This window comes from Helicoverpa zea, chromosome 9, assembly GCF_022581195.2.
Source record: "Helicoverpa zea isolate HzStark_Cry1AcR chromosome 9, ilHelZeax1.1, whole genome shotgun sequence".
Classification (NCBI taxonomy): domain Eukaryota; kingdom Metazoa; phylum Arthropoda; class Insecta; order Lepidoptera; family Noctuidae; genus Helicoverpa; species Helicoverpa zea.
Window position 1 is genome coordinate 7,010,132 of NC_061460.1, and position 16,837 is coordinate 7,026,968.

Sequence of the window (16,837 nt, forward strand, 5' to 3'; positions counted from 1 at the left end):
TGAAAATTTAAATCCGAGTGGTGGTGTTGATAATGAGTCTCCGCCATCATGGTCCAAGACGTATTTATAAGTTAAGTTCTTATATGCAAAAAGTCACTTGTACTTAAAACAAAGGTTGAAATTATTAAAGAGAAACATGAAAATAATGAAAGAGGAGAATTAGACCATGCGGTCTACACAATAACCACTGACCTCTATATTTACCACTGGACAGGCTGTTGTCAACGTGCTTTTGTGCCCGTTTGATAATCGCCATTTTGGCGCTGTTAGACGTAGCGAGTGTTCGTGGTACTAAAATTATTTTACAGTGAACCAATGAAACACTTCTCTCACAGCCATTTGAAATTATACGTCAAAATTAGTTCTGTGGACACTCGCTTAGACGATTTTGGCGCTTCAAATGGGCACAAAAAAATTGCTGTCAAACGTACGGAACAGCCTGTCCAGTGGTAAATATAGAGGTCAGTGACAATAACCCATCGCTTGGAATGTTTGGAACAACATCAGCATGAAGTGTACTTCTTTGGGGATTGTTCAAAAGTCGAGTAAATCTTATCTATATAATATTAGTTTTAGGTTGTCAGATTTCCTAACAACTGATAAATTTAGTTGACAGATAAAATTTATTCAACTATTGAAAAATCCTTACATACTAAATCTCACTTAGGTACGTACTTATAATCTAAAGAACTTAAAAGTAGCGAAATGCTATGCCTGTGGCATAAGTTTTATGGCAATTTTACAATGAGTGATGAAAGCACATCGTCGACATTTCAACTTTATTACACAGATAAATTGCAAAAATCAACACAAGATAACATTCATCACGTTATAAGCGCTTTTTGCTCGGTGGCAGGCGACTAGAGCGTGGTTTAACTAAAATATAATCAACATAACAAATTTCGTTGCAGGTTACGAGCTGCCTCTGCAACAACTACTCTTAAGATCGTACAAAAATAAGAAATGAGGTAATCAAAATCAGAACGGATTGCGCAAACACAAGTCCCAACTAAACCTAAAATTCGAGTTCTTATTATTATACTTCTTTTGAGTAATGTCGTTCATTAACTTACGAGTACTTTTTTTAAACTAACTAGGTTTACCCAGTTTGTTAAGAAAATATAATTTATACTGTCCACAGGACCAAAAAACTAACTTTATTGTCATAATATTCTAACAGTCAGGTTTTCTTTAATCACAATAGGTGAGGGCCTCGAATTAACATGTACACATAAAGGTGGGTTTAGACATGTATCATTTGCCCGAACTGATCATCGTATCCGTATCGTCGACGCGTATCATGATCACATATGTGGACGAATAATGATACGCGATCTCGATACGCCGTTTTGATATCCGTGTTATGATATCGTCCCATGTCGTGTCGGTTTTTGTCCATCATACGGAGCAAATCGGAGGCGTCCACAACTTGATACGGTGCTTGATACGATACGGTGATCGGATCGGGCAAATGATACATGTCTGGACCCCCGCCTTAATGCTATCGTCTTTACAGGAAATATAACGTGTCACTGAGAGTGTAATGTGGCTGGCTATGAAGGCTGTTTGCAGCCAAGAACGCCAGTTTGTGGGCGTATTGGCACACAGACGGGACACGCACTTGAGAAGAACAGTTGAAATACAAGTGAGTCAGCTTGTAAGTCAACCATTGCATCTAAAAGGAAGAAAACAATTGTTAGTTAAAATAGGTTAGCAATATTCAGAACTTTCAGAATTTTATAAGAATGTGAGAAAATGCTTGAAACGTTTAATTCGTTTGTTTGTTACTGTACTGATAACCAGAGATTTTTAAGCACTTTTAACAGATAATTTAGTCATGGAACATTAAAACTGTTTCAATTCGATATATTATTATGTAGCAGGTATGGATATGGTTTTTAACTGCTTGTATGCCAGATCAAATTGTGGTTCGCGTATCGGTATAACATATCAGCGCTTTCGCATTAAAGGGTTAAAATGCTGTGTTTTATGTATATTAGAGTCAGTGACGCAACGACTGTGAGAGCTTATCGTAGAATTCTTTGTTTCTAGTGTATGTCAAGAGAGTTGCATTATTCCATAGTTTTTCTTCATGTTGGTACATTTTATTTTAACTGTTACGGATCAAAAACTTTAACGACTGTAAACGATTATTTTGATCAACTATTCCCTTAATGCTTTGGTGACTTTGGAAACCCCAAACAAATGATCCTTCCAAGTAAATAATTTGAAAATATAAACTTACCCTATCAGGGTGCAGTCCAGTCGTATCCTCAATTATGTTGTAGGAGGTAGGAGAAATTGTGCCTTCTCTAACGTTTTGTGACACCAGGTAAAAGTCGTATCTGCAAAGTGAAACCAAGAAGATTAGTGATGTAAACATGTTTTCAGATGCAACAATATTTTATATATTTAATTAGCTTCCACCCGCGGCTTTGCCCGCGTAGAGTTCGGTTATATCGCGTTTCCAAGAGAATTCTTCAAAAGTCCGGGATCCTCCTCCTGTTCTATCCTGTTCTTTCTCAAGGTCAACTCTATCTCTGTACCAAATTTTATTAAAATCAGTTCAGTGGTTTAGACGTGAAAGCGTAACAGACAGACAGTTACTTTCGCATTTATAATATTAGTAGGGATAACATAATAATGTTCCACTTACAAACTAGGTTAAGCATATTAAGTACAGTCAGCATCAAAAGTCGATGAACAGAATCAACATGACAAAACACCTGTTCACAATAAAATGCCATAAGTTATAGTCGCAACTAGGAAACAAAATAGACTGTACACCAGAAACTTACAAAAGTCGTTAAACACGAGTATTTCAAAAGTATCTGTGCACTAGTATTCCTAAAGTCGCTGTACCCCATCAATCCAAATGTCGCTGAACATCATTGTATCAAAAGTCACTAAACAGCAGTAAATACAAAATTAGGTTAACAAAGTATATTTTTAATGTTGCCGTGTTTTAAGGCGAGGAATTGGTCAACAATAATTCCATAACCGGCACGCGCATCTAAGGCGCCAAAAGGGGTCGGAGCGTCTGAGCGGGGCGAGGATAACAATACGCGCGCTAGCTTATAACTAAAAGTCGTAAGCGACAAAATGGTTTTGTAATTTTATTATTTAGAAATGATAATTTGATAAAAATTCCTTCTACAATTTTAAAGAGTATGTACATACTCAACTACTAAAAAAGTTAAGAGGCTTAAATCGGTCCCGTATGCCCATAATATGTGAATCTCTTTTTAAAAAGAGGTATGTTTGATATATTTTTCTCTGTTATAAAAGTTACCTAATCATGTTTCTACGTCTAACAAAATAAGGTTTATATCATGAACTTTCAGGTAACGAAATTGTATTTTGATCCGTTTTGAATTTACTGAGAAAAATTGAAATCCTTGGCGCCAAAAATTCATGTTGTTCAGCTACTTTTGGGACAGTACTTGCATGACCTTAACAATGTATGTTAACACGTTAGTATCTATTTCAATAATTATAATAATTATTTTGGAAATACACTCTTTTGCAAAAAAAGCGGGCACCTATGCGAAATCTTAGTTTTAAGGACTTTACGTGTATTTCAAAGGGTTTTAATGATTGTAGTATGTTTCTAGCATCAAAAGGGTTAGCCAAGCATGCGTGAGAGTGTATTCTAAATTTGAATTTTGTACAATTGCTAAGAAATTGGTTAAACCTTGTTTTGGACTAATTGCTGGCAGAAAGTTCGTCGGTGTTTTGAAAAGTTTTTGAAGTGATTTTCAGAAAACTGATAATGCAGTTTTAATTAACGATTAATGTACCTTTTTGTTAGATAAAACATTTTTGAAAAACTATGCGTATTTGATAAAATTTTCACCTGCTCTAAATGGGCTACACTGATGATTGATGGCAATGTTAAGAGTTTCGGTATTTTAGTGTAAAGCGTTCTTCTGTTTAGATATTATACCCACGTGTTTTAAAATATCGCTTTTTCGTAATTAAACACTATTTAGAGGAGTATCAGTACATTGGGCTGCAACAAAACCAATTTAAAGTAAGCAGTGCCGATCACAACTCGTCTCCTTTCGGACTTTAACATTTTTAAAAATCTTGAAATTCTACAAAATACAGAAAATAGCGCATAGACTGTGAGCACGAGGTCTTAAGGTAGAATTCCGTGGATAGCGGCTACGACAGCCGCGCGCGGCTTACGACAGTCGTCGGCCGCGCGCGACAATAGTCAACATATGAAAATGTATGGCACCGCTGCCGAGGTCCGCGACAGTCGCGCGCGGCCGACGAATTTCGTGAGCCGCGCGCGGCCGTATGCATCTCAACATGGTCTAGCGCTTAATAACATCTATAGAATTTTAGTAAAACCAGAATTGAATTGTTTTTTATTTAGTCGGCAAAACTTCATTTTGTTTTCATTACAATACAAATGCTTTTGAATCAGTATTTGGTGTATCCTTCATCATTTCTACTTTTTAAAGATAGGGTAGATTGGTAATCTATTTTCATAATACAGCCACAGCAACACGTCATCCTCTTCTTCTTCAAGGATATCAATTAGCACTTCGACTAGAGGGAACGGACCAACAAAATCTACTAATTTCAACACAATGCCGCGCGCGGCTCACGAAATTCGTCGGCCGCGCGCGACTGTCGCGAGCCTCGGCAGCGGTGCCATACATTTTCATAGGTTGACTATTGTCGCGCGCGGCCGACGACTGTCGTAAGCCGCGCGCGGCTGCGTCAGCCGCGACCCACGGAATTCTACCTTTAAGGTCTCGTAATCATTGATTTTCAAACAACCTCGTCTCTTGGGAAACTCCGTGGACCTCCGAAGATCTATGAGTCTGAGCGTTCAAATTGCGTGTTTTCATCCCACTGACATTTTATTAAATAAACTTGCCTGCACCGAGATTTCCTAGCATCTACAGCACTTTACTGCTTAAATCATAACAATAATTGGATATCTGCTCATTTCTTAAGAAACATACGTTTGGTCAATACTTTTGAATTCTTGACTCCCTTTCAGCGAAATCATCGTTTAGTAACCCGCTACCTATGGAGTTATAGAGAGCTTCAACGCGGCAATAATTAGACTTTTTAGATAGCTTAAACCCTCCTCATCATTTTTCATGTGGTTAATTTTAACATTTATCACAAAATTTGGTATTTTTTAATGTCAAAGTACGATAGGAGACGAGTTGCGATCGACACTGCTTACTTTAAATTGGTTTTGTCGCAGCCCAATGTACTGATACTCCTCTAAATAGTATTTAATTATGAAAAAGCGATATTTTAAAACACGTGGGTACAATATTTAAACAGTAGAACGCTTTGCACTAAAATACCGAAACTTTTAACATTGCCATCAATCATCAGTATAGCCCATTTAGAGCAGGTGAAAATTTTATCAAATACGCATAGTTTTTCAAAAATGTTTTATCTAACAAAAAGGTACATTAATCGTTAATTAAAACTGCATTATCAGTTTTCTGAAAAACACTTCAAAAACTTTTCAAAACACCGACGAACTTTCTGCCAGCAATTAGTCCAAAACAAGGTTTAACCAATTTTATTAGCAATTGTACAAAATTCAAATTTAGAATACACTCTCACGCATGCTTGGCTAACCCTTTTGATGCTAGAAACACACTACAATCATTAAAACCCTTTTAAATACACGTAAAGTCCTTAAAACTAAGATTTCGCATAGGTGCCCGCTTTTTTTGCAAAAGAGTGTATTTACAAAATAATTATTATAATTATTGAAATAGATACTAACGTGTTAACATACATTATTAAGGTCAAGCAAGTACTGTCCCAAAAGTAGCTGAACAACATAAGCGTCAAAAGTCCATTAACACACGGCAACATTAAAAATATACTTTGTTAACCTAATTTTGTATTTACTGCTGTTTAGTGACTTTTGATACAATGATGTTCAGCGACATTTGGATTGATGGTGTACAGCGACTTTAGGAATACTAGTGCACAGATACTTTTGAAATACTCGTGTTTAACGACTTTTGTAAGTTTCTGGTGTACAGTCTATTTTGTTTCCTAGTTGCGCCTATAACTTATGGCATTTTATTGTGAACAGGTGTTTTGTCATGTTGATTCTGTTCATCGACTTTTGGTGTTGACTGTACATTGTATTTGATGAAACTTACCTTTCCGGCTGTGTCACAACATCGTCAATTACTGTACCCGGACGCGGGTTTTCACCATTGCGGCCGCGGTCCAAAAATATACGCGTGTTGATACGCTTGGAAACGATTATATAAGCCATCTTGTATTCCATTTCTGCATATATCTCACTTAATTTCTTTTTTATTTCTGCCACCTAGAATAAATATTGTTTATTATCATCTACATCTCTATTCATTATTAACGAATTAAGCTTTCATCCTTAGTTGCACATACATGTGGATGAGTGACCTTACCTCATGACTATGTACATAGGGAATTTGGCCATCGCCAACACCATCCCGATATATAAATATTCGCTGTGGCAGCGCACCTGCAGAATAATATCTTTATGAAAATGTATATTTAAATTTGGTAACATATGCCTAATCCTGAATATGACGTTAACCATCGAGCTTGAATTCCGCCGGAGTAATGCAGCATGGTACATTAGGATACACAACAGTAAACACATTAAATTAATTACACGTATTTGAATGCTTCCAAAAGCACTTACCGTTTATTTCTCTATATCTGCGTAGAGATGCGGCCACATTAAAGCCCATGTGGGCACTCAGCTCCTCACCAGAGGTGTGCGAGTTCACCGCTGAGAAGTAACGAGTCAAATGCCGGTCAAGGGTTGCAACAAATCCACCGAAACTCTTTTCTTTAGAGCGAGTGTCATGGCAGACATCGTAGCCGATGACCATGATGCTCTGTAGAGGTATGTCCACCCGCCACGGAGCACCACCAAGCTGAAAATGACATTCTTATTATTGGGAAAATTCAAATTTGATAATGACTTCCGTTACTGGGAAGACACAAGTCAGCTAGAAAATAATAATCGTATCAAAATAACATTTATATTATGAATGAGAGGAACATTTGTATCAAACACATTTTAATCAAGAATTGATCATACCTTACAATTAATCTGTATCGCAACTTTAGTTGCAATAGACATTGCAGAATTGCTGGTCATATTTCGAGCACAAACTACTTGAGTAGGCACAGCACGATCTACCGTGCATTTTTTTTTTATCGCTTCATACCTGTAAATAATAAACATGGTAAGCATTGTACTTTAGGGAAATACTTCGTTTCCAAGGCATAAAAAAATAATTTCTTTAATAATCCTCAATCATTGCGTGTAAAAACACTACGCCATTCTTACTGCTCTGATATATGACAGGTGAGGCTCTACCTGTCTGCAAACTTGCGTGCCAAAACACACAGGATCATAGCGGGATTCTTGCGGGCAATTGCATTCTCACAAGCATTTGCATATTCCATAGGTCCGTCATTCCTGATGGGTACTAGAAATAGAACGGTTTCTGTTAAATACATAACACATACCAATTAAAAGTAATCATAATTAAGTATGATAAAGGATTCAACAGGACAGGAGATATATTTTAATAATATTTACTCACTTATTTCAGGTCTCGGCATTCGGAAACCTACAGCCCCAGCAGTTTTCATAATTAAATCTATGAATCCTTCTGAATCTCGACGTTGTCTTTCTGGGGTTATGACCACCCATGATGGCAATTGTGAGATATCTAATAGAGGTTTCGAGCTGAAAAGGATCATTGATACAAATTATTACATGTATTCAAAAAATAATGATATACATATATGTATATCGGGTGTGTAATAACATTAAATTAAATACGTTAATATATGTTGATTAACACAAATGAAAAATAAAAATACACAAATAAAATGGTTTTTTTATTTTTTAACAAAATCTATACTAATATTATAAAGCTGAAGAGTTTGTTTGTTTGTTTGAACGTGCTAATCTCAGGAACTACCGGTCCGATTTGAAAATTTCTTTCAGTGTTAGATAGCCCATTTATCGAGGAAGGCTATAGGCTACTTTTTATCCCGGTACGGGAAGTAGTTCCCACGGGATGCTGGTGAAACCGCTGGCAGAAGCTAGTAAATACAATAAAAGTGTGCGAGAATTAAAACACCCTTTCAGAGTCTTGGACTGACTCTTAGGGTGCGTCCACATCTGGCGAATGCGCCGCGAATGCGCAGCACGCGAGCCGATCGCGAGCTGTCCGCGAGCTGCGCGCGTGCATTTTTGTTCGTGCGCCGCTTCTGCGCCGCCCGCGCGCAGCTCGCGCGCGACCTAAGCGCCGCACGCGAGCGGCGCGCAGGCGGCGCGCGACGTCTGCCATCTTCGATAGTACTGAGCCAATATACGGAACTGTAAGGGCGAGAACTGATTGCGCGCAGATCGCGCGCCGCTCGCGCGCTCTATACGAGCCTTGCGTGAGTTGCGCTAAAGAGGCGCACCGAACTATTGCAGTGACTGCACGCGCGCAGCTCGCGGACAGCTCGCGATCGGCTCGCGTGCTGCGCATTCGCGGCGCATTCGCCAGATGTGGACGCACCCTTAAAGGTGTTCTAATTCTCGGAAATTCTCCCTTGAAAACTGACAGCTGTCAAGAGGTCAAAACATTTGATACTCCTATACTTTATCTCTGCTGTAAACATGATGTTGTAAATTTTGAAAATGAAAAATGACTCCTGTGGCTAAACCACTACACCACACACGTACGCCATACATATCATAAAGTATTATGTTATAGGATTTAATGTGAATAGGTACAACGTACAACACATCCCATATATGTATTGTGTCAAATTACCTCATAAGACACCGATGACTAACCAATCACATGGCAACAGAATCATTTGAAACGGAATTCTTATACGAATTCTCAAAAAAACTATACCTTAATGGTTGGGACAGAGTTAAAGTTTTATTTGAAATGTTGTTTATCTTACCGCATATCTCTTGTCCATCCTTCTGTTGTGTCGCCAGCTGGGTACTTGGCATTGTTTCCCTGGACTATATTTTCAGGGGGAAGTTGCCGACCTTTAAAGCTGACAAGTTCATGGGAAAGAGTAAGAGACCAATCACCCATTTCCTAAAAAGAGAGAACATACACAACTTGATCAAAATATATAGATTGACTGAAAGATAACACTACTTATTTAAAGGGGCTGAATATTATTATGATAGCTGAAATACAGGAATGAAACCGGAATCATATTGCGCCGACCCCTTAACATTAACTGGAAGAGGTACATACCTTAACCACTTCACGACAACTGGTCAAACGTTGGTTGAACTTCAACAGTTTCTGAATGCGTACATCAGGTCCGATCTTGGTGTGGTTGTCGAGCGCGCGCATGAGCTTGAAGTTGGCGCGCATGTCGTCCGTCAGCCCCGTCTGCCGGCACAGCTCCGGCACCAGGAACACCAGCTCCGGCATGCCGGCGCGGATGTCGCGCGGCTTCGAGCGCGAGATCAGCAGCGGCTGCCCGCCGTCGTGGATGCGGATGTTGTATTTCTGACAACAGTTATAATATAAACTTAATGTTTTAAATGGAATGCATATCGATTTGCGTTTGTGAAATGTCAGGTTTTTTCACATAACATACCTTCTGATAATATTCCATGTAAGAAATATTTTCATCACGCATCTTGAAAGTTGATTTTGGCGATGCTTGCCATGATACGTCGTCAACCCTATACGTTTTTTTATTATAGTCAGTCATGACAATTTTACCTGAAATTTGCAAAATAGGTTGTTTAAAGTCCCTGGTGGTTTGGCTAATCTCAATTACAATCTTAGGGAAGACAGGTCTGCAAGATCTAGTGTATACGAAGTTGGTCTTAGTCATAAGTAGTATCGTTAGGGTAAACTCACCGACAATATCTTCCAAAAAAATTTTTTTATAATTGCTGCCTTTTGTTGCAGCGTATTCACTGAGCATTTGCAACACATTATCAAGACGGAGAACCTGTAAAAGGAATTTTTTTTCACTCATTTCACTCTGTTAGAAACATAATAATACATCTCATAGTGTGTTGATGTACCTTGTGGGTAATCTCCGTTACCATCAGTAATCGATCTTCGTACTGATTGATTGTGGTTTTGTATCCTGGCCATATTTGTAATCTGTACTCAGGAACATCAATCTGAAGAACAATTAAACAATTACCAATATTGCAAAAATTTGCTATTCTTTACGACTTCGTTCGCGTGGAATTAGGATGTTTGCTGTTTTACGTCATTGCAATATTCTTTTGACATTTGGGACCGATAGAAATAAAACAAATCAAAAACCATGAAAATTGGTCTAGCTGTTCTCAAGTTATAATAAACATATATAATGAACAAGTGTGACTAAGTATAGTACTTAACGATATAATATTTACCTTAGCGACAGGATCAAAGTAATCCCTGCCCATAAGTTGCAGATTTAACAATTGGAAACATTTCCTTATAATTATATTAAATATTTGAATGTAGTGATAGTCCCCTGGGCTTACATCACATGTCAACTGAAAACAAATTTAATATGTACAATATAGATCACTTTATTTGAATCATTTTTCATAGAAGCTATTTGTTATCAGGCTCATCGTTGCAGTAAACAAATAACTTCATAGGCGTTACATCTGTCTCATCATCATCTTATAATTTTACCTTTATCAAAATTCGCATCCTTTCACCATCAGTTTTCCTATCAGAGTACAACTCTAATGGGTCAGGGTGTAAGCGCTTAACAGTATACAATACTGCTCCATCAAACAGGTACCTAATTGGACAAAAAGCAATTTTTATAATTAATAATCTAATGGTGTGATACAAATTCAGAAAATCCATCATAAAATGTCATGGACTTACCCTCCTAGAGTGTTAGCATGGACACGCAGTAAGCCTTTGCGTACAGCTGTGTTGTCCTCTTCTGGGGAAAAATCTACGTGGTATTGGTATAGGCGCCACTGGGGCGTTGTGTTAACAGTGAAGTAATTCGCCTTCAGATCTATCACGGTTCCCGAGGTTCCTGTTTACAGAATTTTAGTTAATCATCAGGTGCATGGTTTATTAATAATGTTTAGAGGCAAGAGTCTAGTTATGGACATACCCTTCTTCGTTTGAATTGTTGTTGGGCGAGTGCGCAAAATTGTCATTTGTTCAGGTAAAACCCTGCCCCCGCCACGGCGAGATCCACGTCCAATCACAGAGGAGCTTTCACCAGCACCAACTTGTGAAGCAGCACCTGTTTATGGTAGAAAATGATGCTTAGAATTTTTAGTTATTGTTGAGTTTAAAGTTCAGTAGAAAAATGTGTCTTACTGATTTGCATGCTCCGCATCCTCTCTTGTACGTCAACATCACCAGGGTGTTCCTGATGTGTTGTTGGTGTTAGTCGGAGAGAGGCGCGGCCTGCCGGCGGGGCGGGCGTAGGCACACCAGCTCGCACTGGCGGCCCCAGTGCGGGAGCACCAAAAGCGGATGGTGGCTGTGGCCGGGGGCCTGGTGGCCCCTGTTGCTGTGGGGGCCTCTGTTGCTGTTGTTCGCCGGGTTTACGGGGAGGTGGCCCAGCATTGTCACCACCTCTTCCTGCACGCCCACGGGAACGACCTCTCCCAGGTTCCGACATGGTCTGTTGAAAATGGAAGTTGGATAAGTATTTATTCATTAATATTCACTTGTGTCCTGTTAAAAATATTTCACGCACTCGGATAAAAGGAGGTTAAGATATATCACCTTCCTCAATAAATGGACCATATATAACATAGTTCTCAAGATGCATGCTCAAGCACGCTTCAGTTTAATATTACTAGTGACACGCACCGGCTTCGCACGGGTGCAATGCCGAAACTAAATACAAAACATAATAATAAATGGTCAATATTGATCAATATTTATTTGAAGGTACAGTTATCGGCACGGATATCGAGCCATGACCTTCACCTGCGCAGAAGCGATTTACTGCCTTATTATTGCCTTAAGTTTTCCAGTACACATTGGCCTGTGTTGGGCCAAGCTTTGCAATGCACAAATGTAGGCCACGATCAAATGGTGTTTACACATTGGCGCATGGCTCATTGCTGCCTGGCAAACCACTTGCGATGGACGTCGAAGTAATTAAGACTGCGGCTATTTATTTGTTCACTACTACATATATTTATATTATACTACACTACTATATATATTTATATTATACTACACTACTATATTTATTTTTACACGCAACACAAAAGTGTACTCCTCAGCGGTCGGTGACGAACTAAACATTCGCCGAATGTGTAAACACCACACGCCAAGCTGGGCCACGATTCCTTTGATGTGTGCCCAAAAAACCGACAACTCGCCGAATGCGCGCCAACCTTGACAAATGTCCGCCAACATGCACCAATACCCCGTGTACACATTGGTGATGGTGTGTATTGGCCACGCTTGGGCCAATGTGTACTGGGGGCTTAATGCGTACGGGTGCGCAAACCGATCCCCACTCTTCCGCCGAGAGCCCAATATCCGTGCCGGTAACTATAAACCCTATCAAGGTTATGGCAGCCATTTGCAGGTTTTACAAAATGTAAAATGTAGGTAGGTATGATAAAATCTACATGTGTGATACGGGGAATTGAAATTGAGCTTTAAAAAAAGGAGTTTCACTTAGTAACACTTAGTATATGTATGCCGGTCACTTTTCTGTTCGCAGAAAGCTTAGCTTGGCATAATATTATTGTTTAGGTATACATACCGGCTAAAGCCTACCTAAGCAATAATATGTTAGCCCTGAGCAGGCAAATAAGTTTACACAATCGCAGAATCTAGGGTCAGTGGGTCGTCTAGCTCTAATTGCGCAAAATTTTGTAGTTTTGGGTAAACAAATTTAAAAACAACCACCGAAAAATAACATGGAGAGCATGTTTTAAGAAAAAACTATGTGGACAATATATTCAACGTAGGTATAGCTTAATAATATAAAAAGTGAAATGGTCTCCTGCTATATCATGTTTTGATGTGAAACATTATATAGAAACAATAGGTACTAAACAAAGATTTTTTCATTGAGTTTGAAAATGAAAGATGGCGACATAATGGGCAAGGGCCTATTATTTAAACACAAGACAAGGCTGAAATAAACTTATTGCAACCTACCAGTGGCTGAAACGATGTCTGTTCTGTGTTGTTAAAAACTTTTGATTTTTAATAATACAAAATAAAGTTTTTTGGCAGCTCTCGTCACACCGGACCCCGTTCTCAGAGCGAAGCAGCGAAGAAAGAAAGATGAGCATTGTCTATTGTATTCTCTTTGGAAAGATAGGATTATGGGAAGAGCGAAGCATAGATAATAATACTCTATATAAAAGGGAAGTAAATCTGTTGTGAACATAGACATTATATAGTAAACAGGACTGCGCACATATACCCAAAAAACGAGCCGAGTGAAACAGTTAGTACGGAGGCCGTCTGTCCCTTTCTAATAGGGTGTCTATGTGATTAAGCTATGTGAGACAAATCCGAATTTGCTAAGATTATTAGACACAGATTGGTATTGAAGTTTTAACTTACGCAGTTTGTTACCTTAAGATACTAATATAAGCTTTTAATAATTAGCGGGAATTAGCAGTATAAAAGCAGTAAGATTCGAAGCGAAGACTGATTTTTTTTGTATTTTTGCTTCACATATGTTGCTGCTGAGCCATTTATTAGCCTTTCTTCATTTTTTGGTAAGCTATAATAATAGTACAACAGTTTTAGAATCCATCACACATATTGTGTCTCATTACAAGAATTCATGGGCACCCTAGTTGTTTGATTTACGAAAATGTTATTACATATTAGCTAACCTGTGGAGCGATGTATTGCAATCGCCATAGGATTCACTTTTACAAGTATAAACGCAACACTTTTTCACCATTTTAATAGTTTAAATTGATTTAATAAAAAATATATAAACAAAATTTTATAGGCTGATGCTGACCAAGAATGTTCAGGGTTACCGCTAGAAAATAAAAAAAAAGCAAAATAGAAATTGATGTTGTTTCTGTTTTATGAATAAATACCATTAAATTAATGCGATTGTTATTAATTTGTTGATTTATAATTGTTAAAATAAGATAAAAATATAAATGATTCAATTGTTTTTTGGGAAGACAAAACTGTTGATCAAAACATTTTTTTATGCTGGCAAGGTGTTAGAACGAGACACACGGAATCCGTTCTAACTATCCCTCTCAGCTCGGATTTGCTTCTGTGTATTATGCAACCAATTTAGTACCTTATTGCGTTGGAATAGAGTTCATTTTCGTAAATATATATTTTGAGAGTGCGCAATCTTGTTTAGTATATTATAGATAGTTCAACTCAGATTTGCGCGCGGCCCTATGTGTGCGTCGGCTTGTAAATATACAACTTTCATTCGTGTGACAGTGACGTCGTCCGAGCGTGACGTGTTCTTATCGCTTTTTGTTATGGGTACAGTCGTTTACGAAAATGTCTAGTTCTTCACGGAGAAAATGTTTAAGGAGTCAGGTAGCGTTTCAAAAAATGAAACAACATTCAAAGCTTTTTATTATTACATTTTACAGTTTTTCATTATTTTCTCATAAGTTTTTTCAAATTGACGTTGACAGTATCTAAGAAATAAATGAGGTGAAATATCTAAGATGAATTAAATACTCCTTACATATTTTCTAGATCTCGGGGTACGCGGACAGTAAATAAAAGTGTGGACTAAGAATGTAAAAAGACGTATAATCTAGTATAATAATGTAAACAAAATGTGTGGGGAATTTTAAAAAATAATATTGCTTCGCATAATGTCGACCAAAATAAGACGGAAATAATGAAAGTCATAAATGAACGTTTAAGTCATATTGATGAAGGGATGTTGGGTAATACTTGTCGACATGTACAAAAGAAAAAAGAAAAATACTATAGACATTTTGACATGGAGTCAAAATTTATAATTTACCTCGGTGAGAGTAGCGAATCCGAAAATTCATCATTTGATTTTTCAAGTAGCGATTCAGAATCATTATAAATAAATAAACATTAAATTACGTAATAACTGTTTTTCTTTAAACAGCCGCTGCCGTAACCCCTAAATAACTGTATTTGTACCCGACTGTACCTCTTGTCACGCACACAAAGTCACTGTGTATGTACAAGGGTTACCCACACATAAGGCCGCGCGCAAGACTGAGTTGAACTTACTATACATCTATGGTTGTGAATTTCAGTGAATGAAAACTATTTCCATGAGTGATGGGAACCAGAATGATTTCAGAAACCTGGTCAAGCTAAGTTATGCACATTCAAAAAAGCTTTCGATAACACAGTAATCGTAGGCCCAGGGACCCGATTCTCCCTAGTTAATAATGTCAAAATTGATTTTGAATCGCAATAGCAGTTTTAACCATATCGGGCATTCTGCTACTACCTTTTCTGTCATTCAATAATGAATCATTTTGTCTGCAAATGATTTACGATTGGAATATGATTGTAGAGCAAACTACCGAATAGACCAAAATCACCAAAATAGTGACCCATCGCAAACCAACCGAAAGTCATTGGAATACGATTGGTCTGCTATTTTGGTGATTTTGGTCTATTCGGTAGTTTGCTCTACAATCATATTCCAATCGTAAATCATTTGCAGACAAAATGATTCATTATTGAATGACAGAAAAGGATAAAAACGTTTATTTCAAAGAAAAAAATGCGGAATGCCACATACGCTTCAATCGTAATCGAGTCGGGATTGGATCTCAGTCGAATCGAGTCGAACGTGAATCGTATGTTGCTTAAGTAAAATTAGGAGAATCGGGCTCCTGTCATTGCGATCATATTGCGATTCGATTTCTATTCAATTTTGACATTATTAACTTAAGAGAATCGAGCCCCTGATCCGCCGTTACCTTGACCGCTACCCGCGCCAGGGATAGCGGAGCTGCTGGAGACTGGGGGCCTGGTTTCTGTGCTCTTCACTGGGGGTAATTGCCTTTAATCGCCACGCTTGGCAGGCGGGTTGGCGATCGCAGTGAGGATGTGCAGTACACGGAGGACGCTGCAGCCCGACCTCCGGTTTGATTAACGAAATGATGGTGTACAATTTTAGCAAAAAAAAAAACAATACTTCTTCAGATACTTTCATAGAACTAATCTTAATCCTAAGCAAGACTAAGCAGTACACAAGACTCCAATAAATAATCAACCCTAAAATATTATTGGCTTTGAAACCATCGAGCTTAGAATTATAAGGAGACGCCGTTTTGATATTGACGTATCTATAGTTATATAAATATGAAACAAACTATGCAACATAGTTCTGTCTCACTCTTTCTAAGCAGATAAGTGTATTTGAAAACAGGGACAACAATATTTTTGTGATTGCGTAAAATGGTGACATTTACTTTTGAAATCCTTCTGCGTGCCATATCTGGCCATATATGTCATGGTAGTTGTGCTGTCAAATAGGTGCTCTTCGTGACTTATTTTTGCTATTTTATAGAATATCACTCGTGTTTACTTTTAAGACTTTACTATTTCAATAGTGAAATAATCAACGAATATGCCTATGTGTTGTATTGTGAAGTGTGGTGCTAGGAAGCACCAAAATCAAGCTGGATTGTCTTTACACAGGTTAGGAACCTATTTTTGCTAGAAACTACATAAAATAATTCACATTTTATAAAAAATATGTTACGGGAACATGAATTGATGGTGAAAGTACTTATATTTTGGTTTATTTCTGTATAAAAACCTATATTTAGAAATAAATGTTGTTTACAATAACATGTTATATTGGCATAGTGCTGTGCAGTTGTCAT

At 37.9% G+C, this 16,837-nt stretch overlaps 1 protein-coding gene and 1 long non-coding RNA gene across 6 annotated transcripts; one reads left to right on the forward strand and one right to left on the reverse strand.

The window, feature by feature from the left end:
• The first annotated feature begins 400 nt into the window (after nucleotides 1-400).
• LOC124633276 lies at nucleotides 401-7,756 on the forward strand. 3 transcript variants are annotated; one of them, XR_006984717.1, is made up of 4 exons: nucleotides 401-667; nucleotides 912-968; nucleotides 1,517-1,709; nucleotides 7,620-7,756. It is a non-coding gene; the product is annotated as an uncharacterized LOC124633276 (long non-coding RNA). The 3 variants fall into 3 exon arrangements; XR_006984718.1 differs by having other exon boundaries at nucleotides 1,517-1,645; nucleotides 7,620-7,749; XR_006984719.1 differs by having other exon boundaries at nucleotides 410-461.
• LOC124633274 (piwi-like protein Siwi) lies at nucleotides 1,130-16,188 on the reverse strand. 3 transcript variants are annotated; one of them, XR_006984716.1, is made up of 20 exons: nucleotides 13,161-13,299; nucleotides 11,346-11,655; nucleotides 11,134-11,268; nucleotides 10,893-11,052; nucleotides 10,692-10,803; nucleotides 10,421-10,546; nucleotides 10,079-10,180; nucleotides 9,909-10,002; nucleotides 9,640-9,767; nucleotides 9,288-9,548; nucleotides 8,980-9,122; nucleotides 7,611-7,756; nucleotides 7,382-7,493; nucleotides 7,100-7,229; nucleotides 6,695-6,932; nucleotides 6,435-6,511; nucleotides 6,162-6,334; nucleotides 2,246-2,345; nucleotides 1,450-1,675; nucleotides 1,130-1,405 (listed from the first exon to the last, which is right to left on the reverse strand). XR_006984716.1 is itself a non-coding variant. In XM_047168452.1 (19 exons), exons 2-19 carry the CDS (start codon nucleotides 11,650-11,652, stop codon nucleotides 1,511-1,513), a joined length of 2,709 nt encoding a protein of 902 aa, XP_047024408.1. In that variant the 5' UTR covers nucleotides 11,653-11,655; nucleotides 15,926-16,188; the 3' UTR covers nucleotides 1,130-1,510. The 3 variants fall into 3 exon arrangements, 2 of the variants coding, with proteins under 2 accessions (XP_047024408.1, XP_047024407.1); XM_047168452.1 differs by lacking the exon at nucleotides 13,161-13,299 and adding an exon at nucleotides 15,926-16,188 and having other exon boundaries at nucleotides 1,130-1,675; XM_047168451.1 differs by having other exon boundaries at nucleotides 1,130-1,675.
• Between the last annotated feature and the right edge of the window lie 649 nt (nucleotides 16,189-16,837).

Excerpts from the sequence above, each read along its gene's own strand:
- LOC124633274 (XM_047168452.1), bottom strand. The coding sequence starts at position 11,652 with ATGTCGGAACCTGGGAGAGGTCGTTCCCGTGGGCGTGCAGGAAGAGGT. Across the intron at positions 7,230-7,381 it reads GCACGCAAGTTTGCAGACAG|GTATGAAGCGATAAAAAAAA; the intron begins GTAGAGCCTCAC and ends TATTATTTACAG. Across the intron at positions 6,933-7,099 it reads CGATACAGATTAATTGTAAG|CTTGGTGGTGCTCCGTGGCG; the intron begins GTATGATCAATT and ends TGTCATTTTCAG.